Genomic DNA, 25,994 nt, shown 5'->3' with positions numbered 1-25,994 from the left:
ACATGCAAAAGTTCAATAAATACAAATGTTTTAACTTACCTCCACACCCACAATTAATAGGACAAGTTCTATGCTCTTTTCCTGAAAGAAACTCTTCACTTGGGGCGATATCCCAATCAGTGCACAGTTGGTCATCACCGAGATAACGCCCATAGTTTCGAAAGCCAGCTACAAACAAAAAATACACTCAATTAAATTATTACTCAATGGAAGCTCATAATACCAAATCAGAAAAACATGTATTCAAGTTACTTTGTAACATTGGTTACCAAGGTATTTTTAATAATAAGTACTCATGAGAATTGCAGTTCTCTTGCCCAGAAATAAATCCTGACAAAGGTTTTCAGTAAAATAAATATACATCTGAAGATAATCAGAGACACAAAAGAAACTAGTAAATCATAAATCTTCTAGGAGTTTCTTTGAAAATTCTCCAGCTTCAAAACTGATCAATCAAAAAACTGCACAATGTCTGGATGCCAGCCATAGACCCCTCCCTATTATGTAGAAAGGTGTACAATTGGTCATTAGTTCTTCCTCGTTCTATGTTTTAGATGTTCTATATTTTGTTGCTTTTGGTCTTTGTATTATAAGATTATACATGTGCAGTCCTGTACACCTGGGATTTAAAATTGTGAAAGAGGACTTCTAACCTCAAAGTCAGTACAGGCATTGGCAATATTCAAGGCATAAGTAGCCCAAGTTAATAAAGTTCATGACTCTCCCACAGATTGATCATTTATCATCGATTCGAGTCACAAATGCAGGAAATTTTAATTGGCACACTGTCAAAGATTCAACAAAGCATATAGTCTGCAGATTTGAATAATTCACAGGTAACATCAAGACAAACTCAGTTCTTCAACAATGTAAGAAGAAATTACTGCAGATGCTGTCACCCGCACTGAAAACAAATGCTGGAGATCGCAGTGGGTCAGATAGCGTCTGTAGACAAGGAGCAAATTAACATTGAGTCTAGACATCTCTTCAGAGCTGAAGTGAAGTGTGGAGGGGGCAGCATTTATGCTATATTTTGGGGAGGTTGTAGAGGGCTGGAGGAGGAATGAAATTAATAGTGCAGATTAAGTGATCGGAATATGAGAATGGCAGAACAATGGGGTGTCTATGTCCTCTCTCCCTTTGCCCACCCCTGTGGGATTCTGTTCTTTCAGGTCTGGCAGTCAGATATACCACTGGAATATGAGAATGGCAGAACAATCAATTAATATGTGCTATCAATATCTTTGCTCCCCCAGCACTCTACACCATACCACTATCCCCGAAACTTCAACAAATTTAATTCCAAAGATATCTTGTTCCACGACGAGGGTTTTGATTACTAATGTTTTATTTTTGAAGTTTGTATTGTCTACACCTCTGCTAAAACTGGTCAAACTTCAACATAAGGAAAAACATTTCTCAATCGTAAATGTTGTAACGCAAATTAAAAGGAACATTTTAAAATATACACTGAAGGCACATGGAAATGTTTAAAGTTCAAACTTTCACGATTCTTACCACAGACAAAAATGCCAGATTTATTAACATCTTGTACAGACGGTGTCTGTTTGCACAATAAAGTAGGCATTCGTTCTTGCTGGCAACAGCATGGAGATAGTAACAAAGCTGAAAGTACAGCCTACTGTTTCAGGATATCTTTTATCTGATAGTAGTGTTGTTCATTGGTGAGATAATGCACACTGAAGTAAGGCCACATTAAAGATGTGAACTTCTTAACAGTCCTTCAGAGCAGCCGACCACCATTTCAAAATGGTTCATGATCAATCGATTTTGTTAAGTCTTCTTCATAAATACTGGTCTATGCAGTAACGTTTGTCTAAGTAGTCACTGTATAATATCCAAGGACATATTGCAGATGGCTCCATCTAAAGTTGTTTATCAGGTTTGTGCTTATTCTCGATTGCTTGACCCTGCTGCAAACAGTCCAATTTTTGTATAAACTTTTGTTTGGGATCACTGTCAGAGCTTCTATAAACCCAGAATAAGTTTTTTCTTTTGAATATACAAAATGTTGGATTTGGTCAATGAAAATGGTGATTGCATTCAGGTGCAAGTGCTACTATACCTACAGTTGAGCCTACCACACACCACCATCCTCCTAGCAATTCTTCACCCCTATTATTTTGCTTTTTAATTCTGTCTCTTCCTAGGGCATCCCCCTTAACTTACTTCTTCGGCCAAGCTTCTTGTCACTTATCGCAATATATTCTTGCATGACTTGGAGTCAAACTTTGTCTAATAACATCCCTGTGAAACAAATTTGGCAGTTTTGCTTTTAATGGTGCTGCATCACATAGGATAACCTATTAGGCAGCCTATTATACCTTCTTCTTGAAGTTAGTTGTTGTCCATCCAAGTAACTGCATAGAAAAGTCCGATTTTAACTATATAGATTATAATACATTGGCTCAGATATTTTTGCCATTATCGGAATACCATGAAATAAGCTGGACACTGTCTTCCAGCACTGAGCCATGTTCATGTAAAAAAACCAGATGCATAGAGCTGGACAAGAGCAATACCCCTTCAACTTTACAGACTGCGCTGCAACAGTGCTTGCCATCACAACATATGCAAATGGCATGGACTCAGGGAACCTACCCACCAGTTCCCTATTACAGACACCATAAAACATTAGCTTGATGGTCATAAGTATATTTTTACAACTGTCAAGTCTTAATCGTTTGGACATTAATAAGTGTGGCCATTTTAAAAACTTCTAAAATACCTTTTACAACTTTCTTTTCTCTTTTAATCTGTAATTCTAAATCATTATTCCACTTTTGGTACATAAATACTGAACTATGCTTCCCATTTTGACTGTACTGATCTCAGGGAGGATTCTTCAGCTTAGTTGCTGAAGAATTTTGTTGATGCTTACTCTGCTGTAAATCAAAGTAATCTTTCACCCAAAGCCATTTGTTCTAACTGGTACGAATTGCCCACAATGAGCTCCGATTGGGATGCATGTGCAATCTGGGCTAATAATATTAGTCCAAACTGCGTATTTATTTTTGTTATATTTGTGCAAACTAAGAACTCTGGTACTGCACTGTTGATTCCTAGGTTTAAAGGATTCTCCAATGAGGAGAAATCTTCATTGAATGGTTTAATATTCTTTGGAATTTTAGATGGTGGTATCATTACAAGTCATGAAAATTTTTGTGAGGAATTGATGGTTAAATGATGTGCAATTGTTTCCCAGTTGAAGAATCTAGAAATCGAAGGTGGTGTATTCTCAGGATAAGGGATCATCCATTTAAGACAGAAAGAGGAGAAATTTCTGTATCGAGAGGGTTGTGAATCTTTGGATTTTTTTTTACCCCAAAAGGACCGTTCTTGTTTAGTGAATGAATACATACAAGATTGACATGGATAGTTTCTAACGAAGAAATATTGGGCCATCTTATGTAAAGGATTTAATCATAGCAGCGAAATAGCAACATAGAACCACTATTTATGCACATAGTGGAGAAATGTTCTCAGAAACCAAAGGCAACATGGGAGTAAAAAGGAACCTAAGATATAAAAGGGAATCTTAATTTGAAAATATAGTTACAGGGATAATCACCGCCTAATACAAGAAAATGCTCAAAATATAATTCTGGGGATAGTCACTGTCAAATACAGAGAAATTTTCTTCAAATGTTAATGAGAATTCCTTTTCTTAGATAATGGGTTCTAGCCTATATTTTCAGAGATTAAGTGAAACGAAAACTGAGATAGTCATTTGGCAGTTATAATTATCAACATATTTTCATTTAAGTAGCAAGTGGAAACACAAACAGAATAAACAGAACCTGCTTACCAGCCAGACTCCAATGTCAGGTTCAGGCTGGGAGAATGGTCGTTTGAAGACACAGCACATTTTCAGAGCATCAGAAAACACTTCAGTGATGTTGTTCAAAATTGCCAATATAGCCGCCAGAGGGTAAACACACGAGAAAAGACTGACATAGCCAAATTGTTGAAATAATTCCAAGTAATCATCAAATGTTCCCTATAAGAGAGAGGAAAACAAATTTAAAACAGAACAAACAACGCATCATCCTCTGACACTTCCGCCATCTACAATCCCACCCCACCACCCAAGACATTTTTCCATCCCCACGCTTGTCTGCTTTCCGGAGAGACCACTCTCTCCGTGACTCCCCTGTTCGCTCCACACTGCCCTCCAACCCCACCACACCCGGCACCTTCCCCTGCAACCACAGGAAATGCTACACTTGACCCCACACCTCCTCCCTCACCCCATCCCAGGCCACAAGATGACTTTCCACATTAAGCAGAGGTTCATCTGCACATCTGCCAATGTGGTATACTGTATCCAGTGTACCCGGTGTGGCTTCCTCTACATTGGGGAAACCAAGCGGAGGCTTGGGGACCGCTCTGCAGAACACCTCCGCTCGGTTCGCAATAAACAACTGCACCTCCCAGTTGCAAACCATTTCCACTCCCCCTCCCATTCTTTAGATGACATGTCCATCATGGGCCTCCTGCAGTGCCACAATAATGCCACCCAAAGGTTTCAGGAACAGCAACTCATATTCCGCTTGGGAACCCTGCAGCCCAATGGTATCAGCGTGGACTTCACCAGCTTCAAAATCTCCCCTTCCCCCATTGCATCCCAAAACCAGCCCAGTTCGTCCCCTCCCCCCACTGCACCACACAACCAGCCCAGCTCTTCCCCAACACCCACTGCATCCCAAAACCAGTCCAACCTGTCTCTGCCTCCTTAACCTGTTCTTCCTCTCACCCATCCCTTCCTCCCACCCCAAGCCGCACCTCCATCTCCTACCTACTAACCTCATCCCACCTCCTTGAACTGTCCGTCTTCCCTGGACTGACCTATCCCCTCCCTACCTATACTCTCCTCTCCACCTTCGGTCCGCCTCCCCCTCTCTCCCTATTTATTCCAGAACCCTCACCCCATCCCCCTCTCTGATGAAGGGTCTAGGCCTGAAACGTCAGCTTTTGTGCTCCTGAGATGCTGCTGGGCTTGCTGTGTTCATCCAGCCTCACATTTTATTATCTTGGATTCTCCAGCATCTGCAGTTCCCATTATCAAAGAACTAGCAACTGTGTTTCAGTGGGTAACACTCCCATCAAGAAAAATAAAAGATTCAAATCCATCCAAGATTTGAGCATATGATCAAGGCTAGCATTCCCAATACAGTACTGAGGAAGCATCACTATCAGAGATGCAGACGGGCCTCAAGACATCCCAAAAAGTGCCTTACAATAAAAGGACGGACTCTTGGAATTGTGGAGGCAGTTGTAGGCAGCACTTCAGTAATTTGCACACAGCAGACACCCCCAAAGAGCAATCAGCTAAAGCATCAGATTATCTTTAGTGCTACTGATTAAGACACAAATATTGCTCAGAGCACATCCAAACTCTTCTATTTTGAAGAATCTTTTGCATCAAACTGATAAACAGAAAACCTGATCTGTCCTAACGTATCATCCGAAAGATGTTACTGCAGACAGCGCAGCACTGCAAATGTCAGCTTAGATTTTATGGTGAAGTGGCTGGAATGGGATTTGAACCAATGATGTTCTGACTCAGAAGTCCAATTTTTTGACTTGAAGCAAGAGTGATACCCATTCATACTTCAAAAGAAATCATCAACATAAGAGACCTTTGAGGGAAAAAAAACACAGCAGAGAAGAATAATACATGATTATTGAAATTTGAGATCTCACAAAAAAGAGCGATAGATCAATCATGTTTAGTTCCACATCCTAGCTTTTGGTAACTATAAATTCTTCACTCTCAAGTACAGGTCCAGCTCCCTCTTAAAATTATTTGAAAACCCCAGCTTCCACCACTGCTTTTCAGATACAGCACTGCAGATCCCAACAACTCTGAAAAATACCTCAATTTCCTTCTAGATGTTTTGCCAATGATTTTAAATCAATGGCCTCTAGATTATTGTTTCACTCGAGGAAACAATCATTCTCCATTCAACTTGCTCATCCTGACAATATCTAACTGGCCACCCCTTAAATGTCTCTGGTTCAAGGATACCAAATTCCAACTTTTCCAAACTTTCCTTGTACCTGGTAAACTGCATCTATAATGGAGAGAGATAATGGGAACTGCAGATGCTGGAGAATCCAAGATAAAGCGAAGAGCTGGATGAACACAGCAGGCCAAGCAGCATCTCAGGAGCACAAATCTGAACTTTTTTTGGCAACTTCCACAATGTGTGGTGCTCAGTTGTCCATGTACTCCAGCTACGGCCTGAACAATGATTTTACATAGCTGAAGCATTGTTACTTTTCTTTTACACTCTAAACTTCTATTTGTAGAATGAAGTAAATTGAATTCTTTTTCTTTTAAACTTGAATTTATCTAGTTGTTTTGACACCTTTTGGAATTGATAAAAATACCCACATGGTCTTTCAGTTCATCTGTGCTTTTCAAAGCTCAGTCACACAGAAAAAGCAGAAATTTCAGTCCAAAAGACAGAAGTTTGAATCTTGTAGCAGACATGGACTCAATCTTTCCTGCACTTTAATGTTTTGTTGGTTTGGTCCAAATTGAATATTTTGGATTAAATTTAAAAGACATGGTTTTGAAACCTTCAACCTCAAAAAAATGCAAACGATTCTTAGCACCAAGGGCTAAGATAACAAGTAGTAACAAATGGATTTAAACTCTGCACAGATTGAATTCAAAGTTTGGATTCTTCAGGTTTATCAGACCATTCAGGGTAAACAATTTACTATGTGTTAATGCACTTCCTGTTGTTTTTAATGACTGAGATTTGTTAAATATAAACTGGAACACAAAAATCACTTGACATAGCTTTCACCCTAAACAGGTCAATTCTATCACCAATTGTAATTTAACAAACTGCACACGTAATAAATAAAACAGCCAAACGTTCAAAACATACAGATAAGACTTTATCAGCAAACTGCCTGAAGACAGAATTTATGATCATCTTTGGCTTTGACAACTTTATAAAAGTAATGCAAAAGAAAGGAATGCTTATGAATGCTTTTTGGAATCTATTATTGTTACAAGATATACTTATACAACCTTAGTTGTTCAATACTGTGGTAGTACTTATTCTGGGGTTTAGTTGAACAAATATTTCCTAGTACAGATAGAAATGAACACTTGTGAATTACTCAGACTTGATCTCCAACTCACCATGGTCAATTAAAAAACCGAAGGAAAGTTGTTGGGCGTTGGCCAGAGAAGGAAGCCAGTACCCTGAATGTACGCACGTACATTTTCAGAGATGAAAGTGCAGCAAACTAGTATTCTGTGTGCTGCGTGCCAGGACACAGGAGCAGGGGATTCCAGCTATCAATCTCAAATGCAGTTCTCTACAGGCAGCAACCTCTGGCAAAACCTCACGTGAATTTCAACATCAAATCAGTAATCTAGTTGCAAAATGGAGCAGGACAACGTAAATGGCTAGAAGATTTGGAAGTTGGAAGAGGGCTCAAACAGATGGATGTGGTGCATTGAGTTTCCCTCTAAATCCAGGTTTTAGTCAGAGTGGCACAAACTATAGCTCAGCCAGTGTTGCATCTGATGTGGAAATGGTCAACTGGGGAGTAGGAATGGAAATTTTACTTAGTAATAGATCCAGCTCGTATCTGATGTACGCAGTGCTTTGAGTAATGGAGGCAGATTTTTACATCTGCTATGTATGATTTCGGTGTACTTGATGGAGCAATACAAAGAATCTGCGTCAAACATCCTATGCCTATGACATATTCCATTCCACAGTTCAGATGCTTTGAAAAAAATGTATTTTCATAAAATTAAATAACCTTTAAGTCTAAAGGAAACAGGATGCAGAGATGGGCTGAGAGGTGGCAGATGGAGTTCAACCTGGATAAATGCGAGGTGATGCATTTTGGAAGGTCGAATTTGAAAGCTGAGTACAGGATTAAGGATAGGATTCTTGGCAGCGTGGAGGAACAGAGGGATCTTGGTGTGCAGATACATAGATCCCTTAAAATGTCCACCCAAGTGGACAGGGTTGTTAAGAAAGCATATGGTGTTTTGGCTTTCATTAACAGGGGGATTGAGTTTAAGAGTCGTGAGATCTTGTTGCAGCTCTATAAAACTTTGGTTAGACCGCACTTGGAATACTGCGTCCAGTTCTGGGCGCCCTATTATAGGAAAGATGTGGATGCTTTGGAGAGGGTTCAGAGGAGGTTTACCAGGATGCTGCCTGGACTGGAGGGCTTATCTTATGAAGAGAGGTTGACTGAGCTCGGTCTCTTTTCATTGGAGAAGAGGAGGAGGAGAGGGGACCTAATTGAGGTATACAAGATAATGAGAGGCATAGATAGAGTTGATAGCCAGAGACTATTTCCCAGGGCAGAAAAGGCTAACACGAGGGGTCATAGTTTTAAGCTGATTGGAAGAAAGTATAGAGGGGATGTCAGAGGCGGGTTCTTTCCACAGAGAGTTGTGAGAGCATGGAATGCGTTGCCAGCAGCAGTTGTGGAAGCAAGGTCATTGGGGACATTAAGAGACTGCTGGACATGCATATGGTCACAGAAATTTGAGGGTGCATACATGAGGATCAATGGTCAGCACAACATTGTGGGCTGAAGGGCCTGTTCTGTGCTGTACTGTTCTATGTTCTATGTTCATGTAATGCTCAAAAAGATGTGCACAGAATGGCAATGAACGTCACAGCACAGCAAGAATGCATTGACCAATACATCAGTTTTATTTCCATAAGTCATTAAGTCAAATCTCACCTTCTGACTAATATTAATCAATATTCTTTTTCACGTACATCTCTAGGCTGAACTATTCCAACAAGCAGTCTGTCATATTCCATCCCCCATAAGCCTGGTCATCTAAAGCTGCTACTTGTGTCCAAATGTGCACAATGTCTGGTTACCCAACATGCACATAACCTGCTGGCTCCTAGTTAATCAGAGGCTCAATTTTAAAATTCTCATCCTTATGTTCAAAGTAGTTCATGTGCTTGCCCATCAATGTGATTTTCTGCAGTTCAAACCCTGCCAAATATTTTTGCTTCTTAAACATCTGGTTTTAACAGCACTGTGTAATGGTTTTCCCCCAGTTTCTTGGTCCTAGGCTTTGAAATCCACTCCACAGAAATTTCTACTGCTCTTTCCTCCTTTACAACACTCTCTAAAGTATACTTCTTCCACCAAGCTTTTGTTTATCTGCATTATTTTTTCCTTATAAAGGCAGAATTTGAGCATTAAGAATGAGTTTATCATAACCCTTCATAATCTAACAGATCTCCATTCAATCAACAAATAATTAGGACTGCTCCAATGAAAAAAGAATTCTAGTTGGAGAATCTTTCATCCCTGGTAACAACCTAATAAATCTATGTTGCACTTTTCCATTCTATTGTATCCCTTCTAACAACAGAATCGCTAAAGTATTCCAACTGAGAATTAAGATCCTGCACAAACTCAACATCACCTTTGCGCTTTTAGATCATATCACAGAATTCCTACACAGTGTAGAAACGGGCCAAATGGCCCAATAAGTCCACACCACCCCTCCGAACAGCATCCCACCCAGACCCATGCCCATGCCCCTACCCTTTCCCTGGAACCCTGCATTTCCCATGGCAAATCCTCCTAACCTTCACATCCCTGGACACTATAGCCACGCTAAACTGCCCAATCTACCTAACCTGCACTATTTGGACTGTGGGAAGAAAATGGAGCACCTGGCGTAAACCCACGCAGACATGGGGAGAACATGCAAGCTCCACACGGTCACCAGAGGGTGAAATCCAACACAGGTCCCTGGCACTGTGAGGCTGCAGTGCTAACCACTGAGCCACCGTGCCGCGCTATCGTGTATCTCATGGCTCAATGGATAACACTCCTGCTTCTCGAGTCCAAAGGTTGTGGGTTTAAATCCCACAGATTCTTGTCCAAAGGCTTGAACAGAAACTCCAGGCTGACATTCTCTGCGCAATACCGAAAGAATGCTGCATCATCTGCAATGCCTTTGAGGCTCCATTTATTGGGTGGATGTAAAAAATTCCATGGCACTATATTGAAGAATATGGAGGTGTTCTTGCAGGTGTATTACTGTATGTGGAGCCTTGCTGTACACAAATCAGTGTATTTTGATGCTCTGAAAGGTGCTAAAGAAATGCAAGCTGCTCATTCAAAACCAAGGAATCTTTTTGCCTTTTTGGATCTCATCTACTTATGCTGCCACCCTTAGTTAACTGTGTACCTGTACAACTATATAAACAAAATCTTAGTTAAAAAGGAATGGGTTTTAGAATTGTAAATGTGATAAAATAGAACAGAACAGCCTTCCCACGTAAGACGACTCCATGCACAGGTTCAGCTCAAGAACAAGCATCATGCATGATCTGAGGGGTGGCTAGCTCAGTGGCTGGCACTGCTGCCTCACAGCTCCAGGGACCTGTATTTGACTCCAACCTCAGGCAACTGTCTGTTTGTATGTTCTCCCTGTGTCTGCATGGGGTTCTGCCAGGTGCTCCAATTTCCTCCCACAGTCCAAAGATGTACAAGTCAGGTGGATTAGCCATGCTAAATTACCCACAACGTTCAGGGATGTGTAGGTTAGCCATGGGAAATGCAGGGTCACAGGAATAGGGGAGGGGGATAGGTCTGTGTGAGATGCTCTTCAGTGGGGTGGGGTGGATTTGTCAGCCCAAATGGCCTGTTTCCCTGGTGTGGGGTTCTATTCTATTCTACACTGAATTCATTAAAAACTGGGATGAACTATAGGCATTTCATCCAACCTGTAAAATCAGGCATCTGAAAACTTTAAAAAAAGGCATAATTTTAAACAACAGAATTATCATTAACCTCACTTCTTCCCCATCCTAAAGTCTTTACAATAACTTGATTTCCATAAAAGATTGGAGGAGAAAAAAAAACAAAAAAAACTTCAAATTACAGACAAATGCTGCTGCTCCAGCTGATAATTGGAGTGGAAGGGACTCAGGGCTATGGGGCAAATGTTTTCCTGGTAGCCATCTAGGAGAAGTGGGCTAAGAAATAGTGGGAGACTGTAAGAGATGGAAAAGAACAGAAAAACAAACTGTGCCTTTAACATAGTAATACGTGCCAAGGGATTGAAAAAAATGGGGCTGAGAACCAGAGATGGTGGCTAAGCTAGATACGCTAGCTAAAAAAAGGCTGTAAAACATCACACTTCAATGGTTCTGATGTAAATGAACAATCTAAAGCTGCAATGCAAAATGAATAGCCTAGAATAATGGAAACCTGAAAAGACAGACACATAATTACAGAATATTCTATTTTCATTGGCTTGAATGTCATAAAACTATCAAAAACAACATCGGGGATAGTTTTTTCAGCTGTCCTAAAAGAACAAGTTTAATGAAAGAGTGACAACACTATTACCACAGACGTGCTCCAGCAACTGATACAGATCTGAGTCAGAGAAGATTTGCATCTAAGGCAGCAAAGGAGATTGCCAGATAATGACAAAACCATGCCAGCAATACAACACGTGGTTTACGGTATCAATTCTATTTAACAAAATAAAACTGAGTTACTAATGGAAACTGGATCAAACTCCAGACACAAACTGGAGATGATAAATGGGACCTAGCATTCATGCCAAACATTGCAAGGCAATGCTGAGTTTCAATAAGAGGGGATCCAAAAGTCCGTCAGTTTAGTTGGTAGTAGTTGCATGTAAGTCACAAGGTTCCCGGAAAATTGCACTCTAGGACTTGAGCGCAAATATAGAAACTAACAACTCAGTGCAGTACTAACAGAGTGCTGCATATCAGAGGAGATATTAAACTGAGGTCCATCTAACTGCTCAGCTGAATGAAAATGATTTCATGGCACTATTTGGAACAGTATGAGAGTTGTGCCCAGTGTCTGACTTAATATTTGTCCCTTAATCAAACTCCACAAAAACAGATTCTGGTCAGCAACACAGCCTGTTCATGGGAGCTTGCTGTGATCAAACTGTCTGCCATGTATCCTTTATTACAGCAAGGACTATACTTTGAAAATATTTCATTGGCTGCAGAACACCAATATGTTCTGTGATCATGAAAAATACCATAAAAGTATGAATTGTTCTTTAACCATTGAACCTTGGCCTTGAATGGCCTTTTGCAGTGAGTATTTTTTCAGAAATTAACTGGGAAAACCACAAAAAAAATGCTGTAGTCTCAAGAACAGGTAAAAGGCTGGGATTTCTGTCGCAAGTAATTCCATTCCTGACTCCCCAAAGCCTGTCTGCCAACTAGATGACCAGTCAAAAGTCTGATGAAATACTCTCCACTTGCCTAGGTGAGTGAAGCTCCAACATTTGCGATACTCATCACCATCCAGGACAAGACAGGCCACTTGTTCCACCAATTTCAACATCCTCAGGGCAGCACGGTGGCTCAGCGGTTAGCATTGCTGCCTCAGAGCACCAGGGACCTGGGTTCGATTCCACCCTCGGGCGACTGTGTCAAGTTTGCACATTCTCCCCGTGTCTGTGTGGGTTTTCTCCAGGTGCTCCGGTTTCCTCCCACAGTCGAAAGACGTGCAGGGTAGGTGAATTGGCCATGCTAAACTGTCCATGGTGTTGAGGGATGTGTAGATTAGGTGGGTTAAAGGAGGAAGAGTCTGGGTGGGATGCTGGGCGAGTCAGCGTGGACTTGTTGGGCCAAAAGGCCTGTTTCCACACTGTAGGGATTCTATGATTCTCTCCCTCTACCAGTGATGCACAGTGCACTATCTACAACATGCAGTACAGCAAGTCAAGGCTCCTTCAATTTCACAACACACAAATTCTGCCATCAAGAAGCGTACCGATAGCTTCTCATTAATCTGCCTTGGAACCACGTATCCATTCTCTAGTTAAGGAGTCGTACAGCACAAAAATACATACTTCGGTCCAATTTGTCCATGCTGACCAGACATTCCGATCTGACCTAGTCCCATTTGTCAGCATTTGGCCCACATCTCTCCAAACCCTTCAAATTTATGTACACATCCAGATGTCTTTTAAATGTTGTAATTGTACCCACCTCCTCCGTTTCCTCTGGTAGCTCATTCCATACATGCACTACTATTTGCATGAAAAAGATACCCCCTCTCAGGTCCTTTCTAAAGCTTTCCCGTCTCACCTTAAACCTATGCCTTCTACTTTTGGACTCCCCCACCTTAAGAAGATAAGCCTTGGCTATTCACCCTATCCATGCCCCTCATGATTTTACAAACTTCTACAAGGTCACCCCAACATCCCAGGGAAAAATGCCCCAGCCTATTCAGACTCACCCTATAGCTTAAACCCTTTAGTCCTGGTATCTCCTCCTAAACTTGAAAGGGTGCAGAGAAGATTTATTACATCCTTCCTATAGAAGGGTGACAGAAATGTACTCTGCATTCTAAAAAAAAAGAGGCCTCACCAAAGTCCTGTGCAGCAGTAACACAACATCCCAACTCCTATACACAATGTTTTGACCAATGAAGGTAAGCGTGCCAAATGCCTTCTCCACCACACTGTCTACTGCAAGTCCACTTTCAAGGAACTAGGCACCTGCACTCCTCAGTCTCTTTGTTCAGCAACACACCCCAGGGCCCCACCATTAACTGTATAAGTCCTGCCCTGATTTGCCCTACCAAAATGCAACACCTCACATTTATCTAAACTAAATTCCATCTGCCACACCTCCGCCTATTGGCCCACCTGATCATACTCCTATACTGCCAAGATAATAATCTTCACTGTCCACTACATCACTTATTTTTATGTCATCTGCACATATGTTAATTATGCTATTATATTCTCATCCAAATCATTTTATATAAATGACAAGCAACAGTTGGGTCAAATCTTTTAACAAGGATGTACCAACACTACAGGGACTGTAGCAGATCAAGGCACGTTATAGACCAGACCAAAGCCCCCTCAAATAGATCAAGGAGAGAACCAAGACCCGAACTTTTGTCCTATTTGAAGACAAGCGCAAGTTGCTGCACTCCAAGTGGAATTCGATTGGTGACCCTAGGCAGCTTTAAGTAACACGTGTTATTCTTACTCTGTAGTTAAAATGCACAGAGGAAAGAAAGAATTTTTACAGAATCCCCAGAGTGTGGAACAGGCCCTTAAGCCCAACAAGTCCATACCAACCCACAGAGCAACCCAGGAGACCCATTCACCTGTAAACCCACCTAAATCGACACACCCCCAAACATTATGGGCAATTTAGCTTGGCGGAGTTCACCTAGTTTGCTCATCTTTGGACTGTGGGAAGAAATCAGAGCATCTGGAGGAAACCCACACAAACACAGGGAGAACGTGCAAACTCCACACAGACAGTCGCCCAATGGTGGAATTGAGCCCGGGTCCCTGGCGCTGTGAGGCAGCAGTGCTGTCACCAAGCCACCATGCCGCCCCAAATTGAAATAGCTTAACTCTATTGGAAGATTTAACAGAATAATAGGATTAACTAATAAACAGTATCTGTTCCAATATAGTAACATTCCATAAACACACCCTTGGCAAAAGGTAAATTCAGTAAAATAGACTGTCTCAAGTGTAATTCTAGCAGAGAGAACTCCAGCTTTTAGCTGTAACAGAAAAGAAGAGCAACTCCCACAGCCAACTTCAAAACCCCAACAATTGCTGAAAGCTAAACTAAAACCCATGTTCTGTGGGAGCCTGACTCTACCCATTCATGCTGCTTCTATTGTTCAACTTAAAAATAAAAATCAAGGCCTCACAAGCTGTTTACTTTCTTGGGTTGGAAGCGATCACTGTTCCACCTCCACTGTTGGCCTTGAGAGAAGAGGATGTATCATCTCTGCATCACCCCGTACAGCAGGCGTACAGGTCCCTGCCAAAGTGCCAATTTCCCTTCATCTACCATGCTCAAGGCAATGGTCAGAAACTGTACAGAACAGCTCTATCAATTCAAGGGATGACAGCCAATTCCAGAAAATCCAGTGAGTGGCAAGTTGTTCTAGGAACAGCATGTGCTAACTTGGGGCTAGAATTGGATGAGCAGGACACCACAGTGATGAGTTATGTAGTTAGTGAGGGATGTTTGGCAAGATACAACGAGAAAACTCAATAACCCTCATGTGCGAGAGGGCCCCCATAAAGTTCGATGCAAGTTCAATTCACATTTAGCCAAGAAAAACACAAGATTCAACCCATGGTCACCACTACTGAGATAAGGTTGTAACTCCAGATCATGCTGTTTAAAGTTGTTCAGGTAGGATTTGAACTTATTCCTGGATTACCGCTGCACCAGCTCCCTCAAACTCTATTATGTAACATTACTAGGCATTCCACTCAAACATTCAGACATATCTGACAATAGGCCTCAAAAAGTGATATTAAAATACAGGCTTTAAAAAGAGTGTCTGAAAGGAAAGGCAGGGGGACACACATTGATGAGGGGAGGTAATACTGGACTGAATGAACAGCTAAGGTTGGAGCAATTAAAATCAGATGTGCAAGAAACCAGAATTAGATAAACTAAGTTATCTCAAAGGGTTGTGGTGATGGAGGAGAGAACAGAGAAACTGGGGACCGGGGTTGGGGGGGGGGAGGGAAGAACAAGAGGAGCTACAGAGTGATCCAAACACAGGGATAAGAATTTTAAAATTGAAGTCTTGCGTCACGAGGCATTAATACATGCTAAAGATCATCGTTGTAATGGATGAACAGGACATGATGCACACCAGGCCAGGGACATGACCTCCAGTTTATGGACAGCAGAATGTGGAAGGCTGGCCAGGAGTGAATTGATATGGTCAAGTTGCAAGGCAACAAGGACATAGATGAGGGCTCTCATCTGATCTGAGATGGGCAAAGCAGGCTGCAAATGATGCGAGGTGGAAACAGGTAGTCTTAGGAATGGCACAGATGTGTGTCAGAAAGCCTCAGAGCTCAAGAGTATGAGAATCAGAAGCGAGTGAACAAAGAGTGTGTGGAGGTCTTCCCAATGTCTAACCAGAGAAAGTTTCTACTCATCAGTATTGGATATCAGACAGTTCAGAAATAACAGAAGGATCGAGGGAGGTAATGGCAAGACAGAGCCAGGTATCATCAGTATATTCAAGGAAACTGACACAACCTTTTTGGCTGATGCAGCAAAAAGACACAAGTAGTAAGAGAAGGTGGCTAGGAACAGTCAAAGCCTTGGATCCCACTTTGTACATGCTAATGTTCAACAATTCTACATTGCAATGTTTTCACTGTCTCTCCCAACACAAACTGTCACAGTCCAAAGACGTGCAGGTTAGGTGGATTGGCCATGCTAAATTGCCCATACTGTTCAGGGAGGTGTAGATTAGGTGGGTTATAGGGGGATGGTAATGGGTGGAATGCTCTGAGGTTGAGTGTGGACTTGTTGGGCCAAAGGGCCTGTTTCCACACTGTAGGGATTCTAATTCTAATTCTGAAGTAATGTTACATCGCAACCTTTATCCAGAAGCAAATATAAATCTTGCATGATTTGCATTCCTGTGTCTGTTCCGCCTCAGGCATTATATTTTTGACAAGCAAGATTTGGCAGTGTTATATTTGACAAGTTCAAATTTTTATATACACAATAAGTCCTACTCACCAACATCAGGGGGCTAGTGCCAAAATTGGGAGAGCAGTCTCACAGACACTGGCAACGGCCTGATACAGTCATACTCTCAGACTTGCAACTAGCAGACAATGTCCCAGACACCATTACCATCCCTGGATATGTCCTTTCCCACCAGCAGGACAGACCCAGCAGAGATGGCAGCATGGTAGTATATAGGTGAGGAGGGAGTTGCCCTAGCAGTCCTCAACATTGACTGCAGACCCAATAAAGCGTCAAGGCTTCGGGTTAAACACGGGCAAGGAAACCGCCTGTTCGTTAGAACATATTATCCTCCCTCTGCTGATGAATCCATACTTCTTCATGTTGAACAGTGGAGGTAGCATGGAGGGCGGAAAAGGTGCTAAATGCACTGTGGTCCACCAAGAGTGACTCAGCAGCAGCACAAGTGATCAAGCTGGTCAGGTCCTAAGGACATAGCTTTTAGACTGGGCCTGCAGCAGGTGGTGAGGGAACCAAGAGAAAAAAAACATACTTGACTTCTTTTTAACAATCTACCAATATGGTCAGATGCATCTGTGGCAGGTAATCAATTAGTAAGAGAGACAATCCTGTGGAGACAAAGTCCTGCCTTCACACTAAAAATAATCCCCAACATGTGTGGCACTATCACCATGCTAAGTGGGACAGATTTCAAACAGATCGAGCAACTCAAGACTGGGCATCCATGAGGTGCTGTGGTTCATCAACAACAGAAGAATTACACTCTAGCACAATCTGCAACAACATGGCCCAAAATATCCCTCAATTATTACCATCAAGCTGGGGATGAACCCTAGTTCAATGGAGAATGCAAGAGGGCATGCCAGGAGCAGCACTAGTCATAGCTAGAAATGAGGCGCTAACCTGTTAAAGCGACCAAACTTGGGTGCTAACCAGGATAAATGGCAACTACAGGCAGTTACGCAAACCTACAACCAACAGATCAGATCTAAACACTGCAGTCCTACCACATGGAGTTGGGAATGGTGGTGGACAATTAAACAACTCTCTGGAGGCTTCAGCTCCACAAGTATTCCCATCATCAATGATGGAAGAGCCCAATACTACAGTCTTCAGCTAAATCAATTCACTCCACGTGACATTAAGAAATGGTTGGAGGCATTGGATGCTGCAAAGATGAGAAGCTCTGACTATGTTCCAGCACAGTACTGAAGAACATTTCTTGCTGCTCACTTAGCCAAACTTTTCTAGTACATATAACACTGATACCTACCAGACAATGAAAAATTGCCCAGGTACGTCCTATACGTGAAAAGCAGGACAATCCAACATGGCCAATTACTGCTCCATCAGTCTATTCTCAATCATCAGTAATGTGATGGATGGTGTCATCAACAATGTTATTAAGGAACACCTGCTCAGCAATAACTTCCTCAATGATGCCCAATTTGGGTACCACCAGGGCCACTCAGTCCCTGACATCAGTACACCCTTAGTTTAAACAAGGGCAAAAAGAGCAGAATTCCAGATGTGGAGTAAGAGTGACAGCCCTTGACATTAAGGTTGCATTCAACCAAGTGTGATATTAAGAAGCCTGAGCAAAATTGGAATCAGTGGGTTTCAGGGGGCAAGCCCTTTGCTGATTGAAGTTATACCTGACACATCAGAAGAAGTTGTGGTTGCACAAGGTCCGTCATCTCAGCTCCAGGAATTTCTCAGGGTAGTGTCCTACGTCCAACCATTTTCAGCTATTTCATCAACTATCTTTCCTCCATAAGGTCAGAGTGGGGATGTCCGCCAATGACTTCATAATGTCTAGCAACATTCGTGACTCCTCAGATACTGAAGCTGTCCACATCCAAATGCAACAATATCCGGACAATTTTCAGGCTTGGGCTGACAGGAGGCGAGTAAGATCAATGCCACATAAATGCCAGGCAATGATCATCTTGAGTAAGAGACAAGATTAACCATCACCCCTTGACGTTCGTTGGTGTTACTGAATCTTGCACTATCATCCCCCCTGGGATTACCATTGACCAGAAACTCAATTGGACCTGCCACAAACGCAGTAGCTACAAGAGCTAGTCAGAGGCTAGGAACACCGTGGCAAATAACTCACTTCCTGAATCCCCAAAGCCTGTCCACCATCTACAAAGTTACAAATGAGGAATGTGACAAAATACTCCCCACTTGCATGAATAGGTACAGCTCCAACAATACTCATGAAGCTTGACACCATCTAGGAGAAAGCAGCTCACTTGACTGGCAATACATCCACTACCTGTACCTCCAACGCTCAGTAGCAGCAGTGTGTACTGTTTGAATTTTAGATTAGATTCCCTACAGTGTGGAAACAGGCCCTTCAGCCCAACAAGTCCCTTGCAGCATCCCACCCAGACCCATCCCCCTATAACCCACACACCCCTGAACACTACAGGCAATTTAGTAGGGCCCATCTACCCAGCCTGCACATCTTTGGACTGTTGGAGGAAACCGGAGCACCCAGAGGAAACCCACGCAGACACGGGGAGAATGTGCAAACTTCATACCGACAGTCGCCCAAGATTGGAATCGAATCCGGGTCCCTGGTGCTGTGAGGCTGCAGTGCTAACCACTGAGCCAGTATGCTGCCCCCCTGCAGCGCATGTTGTAAAGATCCTCAGACAGCTCCTTCCAAACCCACAACCACTTCCATCTAGAAGGACAAGGGCAGCAGAAACATGAAAACACCACCACCTTCAAGCTCCCCTTCAAGCCACTCAAACATACTGCCGCTCCTTCAATGTCACTGGGTCAAAATCCTGGAATTCTCTCTCAAACAGCATTGTGGATCAACCCACAGCAGATGGACAGCAGCAGTTCAAGACGACTGCTCACCACCATCTTCTCAAGGACAACTAGGGACAGGCAGTAAGTGCTGGCCAGCAAGTGACACTCACATCGTATGAATAAATAAACAAACAACAAAATTTATAGATAGCTAACAAATAGGATTTGACAGTCAATAACAATTTGCACTTATATATAACCTTTCACGACTACTGGGTGTTCCAAAGTGGTTTAAAGATACTAAAAAAGTGCTTTTGAAATCACTGTTGTGACATAGGAAATTTGGCAACTAATTTATGCATAGAAAGATTCCACAAAAAACACTGAGTAATGAGTCTCTGTTTTCTAATGTTATTTTAAGGATATTAGCCAGGACCAAAGTCTGTTCTTTGAAATACTGCCATGGGTCATTTTACATTCACCCAAACTGACAGATGGGGCAGCACCCTCAACAGTGCAGCATTCACTCAGAACTACATTCCATTGTCGACTTTGTGCTCCAAGTCTTGAGGTCTGAACTGAACCAAGAACCTTCAAACAATACATACCTTTTTGTTGCAATGGGAGGGGTTTCAATAGACCTTTGCTTTAACTAGGGTACTAAATATGTAGTCCTGAGTGGAGTGCTGCACCGTTAAAATACTATCATTTAGATTACACATTAAACCAAGGCCAGTCTCTGTCATTTAAGTGGAACACAAAGAAATCCAGAGGCATTATTTAAGGAAGAACAGGACAAATTCTCCCAAACAATGTCCTGGCCAATACTGCTTGAGCAATCACAGACTATGTACTCATTGACCTCACTGTTTGTGGGTGTTGCCTAGGTGTGATTTGGTTGCCTCCTTTCCACACAATACAACACTATCAGCTACAAAGAACTTTGGGATGTCCTCAGGTTGTCAAAGGCATTGTACAAAAGCACAAACTTGAAACAACTGTAGGTACCAGTATCCATCACTAAGTCACACTTTAATACATGGAAAGTTCTTAACACTGACCTAGCTCTCAAAGTGTTAGGATGTCTGACACTCCTACTTTTTTAAAAAATCTGTCAGCCAGGGCTCCCTGATTGGACCAGATTAACAACCCCAATCAGGAAACTCATTCAATGAGGTCCATCTGACTAACCCATTACAATCACTACAAATCTTAGTTGCATTTTCCTCAAGAATATAAGAAAATGTTTGTTGCCAAGACAATAGCTATATGGACTTAATTCTTTTTAACTCAATGATGTTCCCAAACATACAGAAATAAGTACCAAATTAGGGATATGTAATGCAGAGGGAAGCTAGCTGACTCATTATTTGTCTACAGCCCTTTGTTAGAGCTCTCTATATGGCATTCCTTCGGACCTACTCTTTCCCTATGAACTTTTAGTTCCCTCTAGTGTGCAAGTATTTGTCCAATATTTCTTCAGGAAATGCAAAATAGACTTGCATCAAGTACCTTTGGTGACAGTGCATTTCTTGCTTTAACAAGCTTGTGTAAAAATATTTCTCCTCTTTCCCTTGGTCAATTAGTTCTGACTTGAAAAGGATGGCTGCTTCAATGATCCTTACATCACCGGAGAAACCAGTATTTTCTTTCTTACCATATCAAAATTTTTAATACATTCCACTCAATCATCTCTTAAATCATCCTTGCTCAGGCAACAATCATTCTAGTACTTCAAGTCTGTCCTTATATAATGTAATATAATAACAATTTCTGTTTTTATCTTGGTGAAATTAGACAGTAATGGAATTTCTAAAAACCACACACAATGCTCTAAAATCAGTCATTTCTTTATACAATTTTATTATCATTGTTTTGCTCTTGCATAGTACGACCCTTACCACAAAACCCAAGCAGCATTGGCCATTTTATCATATGGTTTTATCAGCTACCCAGACTCACTCTTTCAAGAAGTGATGTTGTTGCATGATGGATCTTGAGTCTGTTATCATCTTGCACTGAACATTTATTCAAGTTTTCCTCTTGACATGCATTATTTCACACTTCTTTTGATGATCACCACTCTTTACCTGATCATCCCAATCACCCACCTTCTGGCAAAGTCAATTCCAATCCTGCAAAATGTTAGCTCAAAGGTTTTCCAAGAGGTTGGAGCTCACAGCTTCCTACAAATGGGTCTCTACAATTAAACTGAACTGCTTTGGCCCTGCTACTGAATGGTTGCAATTAATAACCAATAGTACTGAATTTGAGGGACAGCACTAGGGCCAAGTGTACCAAACCCACCCATGCTTATCTTCCTACAAAAAAAAAACATTGAAATTCCGTCTTACAAGTCCAGGATCATTCCAAGGCTGAAGACATTAAGGTTCAAAGGGGTTTGACATGATAGTCCTGTGACCTGTTTCACCTTACTTTGCTCAACTTTAACACTGATTGCAACTCACCAAGAACATATCCATTTTTCCTTCCAGCTTGACTTGATCAGTTAATGGAAGCTCCTTTTCTTCACTTGATATACTAAGCTTCTGCTTGATAATCTTTTTGCGACGCTTTTGAAGCCAGTAAGGAAATAAGGATTCCACAAACTGGTTGATTATTTGTGAAGTAATGAGTAAGGCAGCCAGATTCTGGAAGGACACAAAGTCAGACATGCTACAAGATAATGCATTTTTTAAGAACTGTAGAAGTTCAATTTTAACAATGAATGACAATTAACTGACAGGTTTTGTTTCAAGTTTAAACAAGACAGGTTGACTGATTGGTCAAGGTTGCCTTGAGAAGTGAACCAGAGCATGGCTATAACTTACTCTGTTCAGTCAAAATAGGTACTGAGTAAATACATGCTATTTCATTCTGCAAACAAATTCCTGTGTGTTTAGATATGTAACTTTCAGCACATGCAATGCACCGTAACTGCAAACCTAATGTACAATCCTAAACTGTGAATTAGTGTAATTCTTGGTATATTGAGATAACATCTGTTCAGTTCCAATCATGAAATCACATTTAATGTTGGATGCAGTGCTCGGAGTTTTGAAAGCACAGGCTGCTAGGGTACAGTTAGTACCTTGCTTGTGAACTGCTCAAAGGATCTACCATTTGACACAATCTGCCAGCCTTTGGGACATATGGTCTACATATCGGGCATCATACCAATTATGAAATTCATATATCATCTTAGTCATTTGTGCCAAGCAACTAGCTTCACCTTTGCTCAAACTTTTGAGATAACTTACCATTAAGTTAATCTAAGATAGACTGGTGATTTTCCAGAACCAAAAATGAGGGCTTAGGCCCATGAGTTTGTCTGATACATAGCAAGAAATTTGATCAGGGTAGTGATTATCCCGCAGAATGAAATTTGGTCTACCCTACTTTAGTAAATATCAATCAACAATCTGCCAATACCATCAATTTATAGCATGCAGAATAGAAATCCCAAAGCATTCGACATTCTGCCTTCTTTCAGCAATGCTCAATTTGTGTATCTTACTAAGTGGTCATTATTCATAGGAACTGTAGCAGTGAATGTCTGAAAACTATTACCGCATAGACAGCTTCACACCACAAACCCCAGGCAGTCATCGTCTTAGAATCATTTAGATCAGGAAGTCATTATTTAGCACCACACGCTTATGCTGTGTTTTCAAACAGCTCAGCAATTAGTGAAATTCCTCTAGTCTATCCCAGTAACCCTGTATTTTTTTCCCCCCACTCTTCAACTATTCATCCAATTCCCTTTTGAAAGTTGGTACTAAATCAGCTTCCACTATTCTTTCAGACAGTGGACAATCTGGGTCATAACAAATTGTTATAAAATCGTTCTCTCCCTTGGTTCTTTTACCAATCACCTTAAATCGGTCTCCATTGGTTGCAGCCACTCAATAGTGAGCTGTTTCTCCCTGTCTACTTCATGAAAATGCTTTGTAATTTTATACATTGTAGATCTACATTTAATATTCCCCATTCAAAAGGAGTATAATTCCAGATTCTCAAGTAAAATAAAAGTTCCTCATGCCAAGTCTAATTCTAGCAAATCTTGACAGTACCTTCCTCAAGATTTGGACATCCTTCTGAAAATTTAGTGCCCAGAGTTGTACATAATCCTCCAGCCAGATCGAGAAACATTTTAATTCAACATCCTTCCTTTTGCAGTCTACCTCTTACAAGTCCAGAATCACATGCTTTCTCAATTGTTCCTCCCACTTTCAGATATGTAGAGCTGTGAACCTGCAGGACACTGTTCCTACATCCTTTTAACATTGTGACACAGAGACAGAAGATAGTGACAAAAATAGAAATTGCTGGGAAAAACTCAAGTCTGGCAGCATCTGAGGAGATAAATCAGAGTTAATGTTTCGGGTGGAGCGACCCATCCTCAGAATGTCCCTGATTTCTCTCGACAGATGCTGCCAGACATACTGAGCTTTTCTAGCAATTACATTTTGTCTGATTTACAGCATCCACAGTTCTTTCAGTTTTTAAAGACAGAAGATAGCGTACACTTCAGCTATCAGAAGCAAAATTGTTAACAAATTCTATTTCCCATAATGCAGAGATATTTGGGCCACTCAATAAGAGGATAAGCTGGGTCAGACGGGGCAAAGAATTAATTCCAAGATCTTTCTTCTCAACAAGGCTGACTTACTGACTGGTTAAATTTGCTAAGCTTTCAACAGCAATCTAATATTATTTTAAGTATTGAATTTCGCAGCCTAGTGCAATTATTATTAAAGATTAGATAGAGAATCACACTTTCAATGACAGCAATTTGCTAGCCAGTACAAATGTTATGGGCTGCATCAGGAAAAATAAACCAGTCTACAGTGCACTTTCATGTAATTAAATGCTCTAGGGGAAAGAATTATATTCAGATGGATTTACTTGTCAGAAAGGCAGGGATATGGATAGCAGAGGCATTTATGGAAAGAATTTCAGAGTAACAGGTCCAGCGGCTGAAAGTTGAGATGCAGTACTGTAGCAGAAGAATGAAAAGTTCAAGAGTACCAAATTCAAACAGGAATCTGCAAGTCAGGGTTGAAGTTTAGCACTGACTAATGCTCAAAGGGATATTCATTTCCTTAGCATCTTTCAACATTTCAGGATGTTGAAAGACATTTCACAGCTAGTACTGCCAGAAATACAGAAGATAGATATGCAAGAGCAAGCGAAAAACAGGGCAAAGAAAAAGACAACACGGCGTGAAGCTGGATGAACACAGCAGCCAAGCAGCAGAGGAGGAGGGAAGTTTGACGTTTTGGGTCGAGACCCATCATCAGAAATGGGGGAGGGGAAGGGGATTCTGAAATAAATAGGGAGACGGGGGAGGCAGAGAGAAGATGGATAAAGGAGAAGATAGGGTAAGAGGAGACAGATGGCTCAAACAGGTGTGGTTAGAGCCAGTGAAGGTGAATGTAGGTGGGGAGTTAGGGAGGAGATAGGTCAGTCTAGGGAGGACAGACAGGTCAAGGAGGTGGGATGAGGTTAGACGGTAGGAGAGGGGGGTGGAGCTTGAGGTGGGAGGAATGTTTATGGAGGCAGGGACTATCTGAGCTGGTTCTGGGATATGGTCAAGGGAGGGGAGATTTTGAAGCTTGTGAAGTCCACATAAATACCCTTGGGCTGCAGGGTTCCCAAGCAAAATAGGAGATGCTGTTCCTGCATCTTTTGGGTGGTGTCACTGTGGCAATGCAGGAGGCCCAGGTGGGACATGTCATCGTCCGAGGAGTTGGGGGGGGGGGGGGGGTGCGCGGTCGCAACTGGGAGGTGTAGTTGTTTGTTGCGAATTGAGCGTAGATGTTCCGCAAATAACGCCACCCGAAAGATGCAGGAACAGCATCTCATATTCCGCTTGGGAACCCTGCAGCCCAAGGGTATCAATGTGGATTTCACAAGCTTCAAAACCTCCCTTCCCCCAACCACATCCCAAAACCGGCCCAGTTAGTCCCTGCCTCCATAACTATTCCTCCCACCTCAAGCCCCACCCACATCTCCAACCCACTGACTTCATCCCACCTCCTTGACCTGTCCGTTCTTCCTGGGCTGACCTATCCCCTCCCCACCTACACTCACCTTCACTGGCTCTAACCCCGTCTGTTTGACCTGTCGGTCTCCTCTCACCCTATCTTCTCCTTTATCCATCTTCTATCCGCCTTCCCCGTCTCCCCATTTATTTCAAACTCCCCTTCCCCTACCCCATTTCTGAAGAAGGGTCTCGACCCAAAACGTCACTTTCTTGCTCTTCTGGTGCTGCTTGGCCTGCTGTGATCATCCAGCTTCACACCGTGTTATCTCAGTTTCTACAGCATCGGCAGTTCCTACTATCTCAAAGAAAAAGACAAAAGACAAGTGAGCAGATAAGGAAAGGTAAGCAGGCAAGGGGCAAGAATGTGAGGTTGTGCAAAAGAGGTGGGGCAAGGGACAGAACAAGGGGAGCTGAGTAGGAATTTCAGTCACCATGGGTACAAAGTTTCACAGTAATCTTGTCTGCACAGAATTCATAGAAGGGGTCATGCACAAGATGTATGTCTGACACCTACACAAACAGCAAGGCAGCATTTCTGAACAACATTAAGTGAGATTCACTAAATACAATGAATGCAATTTTCCATTCAGATAACACAGGTAATT

The 25,994-nt window shown here is 41.9% G+C and overlaps 1 protein-coding gene across 3 annotated transcripts in view; it reads right to left on the bottom strand.

Annotated features, from left to right (window-relative positions):
- The window catches only part of ano10a (anoctamin 10a), a 96,919-nt gene that overhangs the window by 48,243 nt on the left and 22,682 nt on the right, over positions 1 to 25,994 (bottom strand). For all 3 annotated transcript variants that reach the window (XM_059645933.1, XM_059645932.1, XM_048529823.2), the window contains exons 9-11: positions 21,809 to 21,991; positions 3,830 to 4,021; positions 40 to 168 (exon numbers count right to left, since the gene is read on the bottom strand). In XM_059645933.1, the coding sequence (XP_059501916.1) occupies positions 40 to 168; positions 3,830 to 4,021; positions 21,809 to 21,991 (504 nt within the window). The remainder of the gene's footprint in view (positions 1 to 39; positions 169 to 3,829; positions 4,022 to 21,808; positions 21,992 to 25,994) is intronic.

The sequence above is a fragment of the Stegostoma tigrinum genome, chromosome 5, assembly GCF_030684315.1.
Source record: "Stegostoma tigrinum isolate sSteTig4 chromosome 5, sSteTig4.hap1, whole genome shotgun sequence".
Taxonomy (NCBI): domain Eukaryota; kingdom Metazoa; phylum Chordata; class Chondrichthyes; order Orectolobiformes; family Stegostomatidae; genus Stegostoma; species Stegostoma tigrinum.
This window is presented reverse-complemented; position numbering and strand designations above follow the sequence as displayed.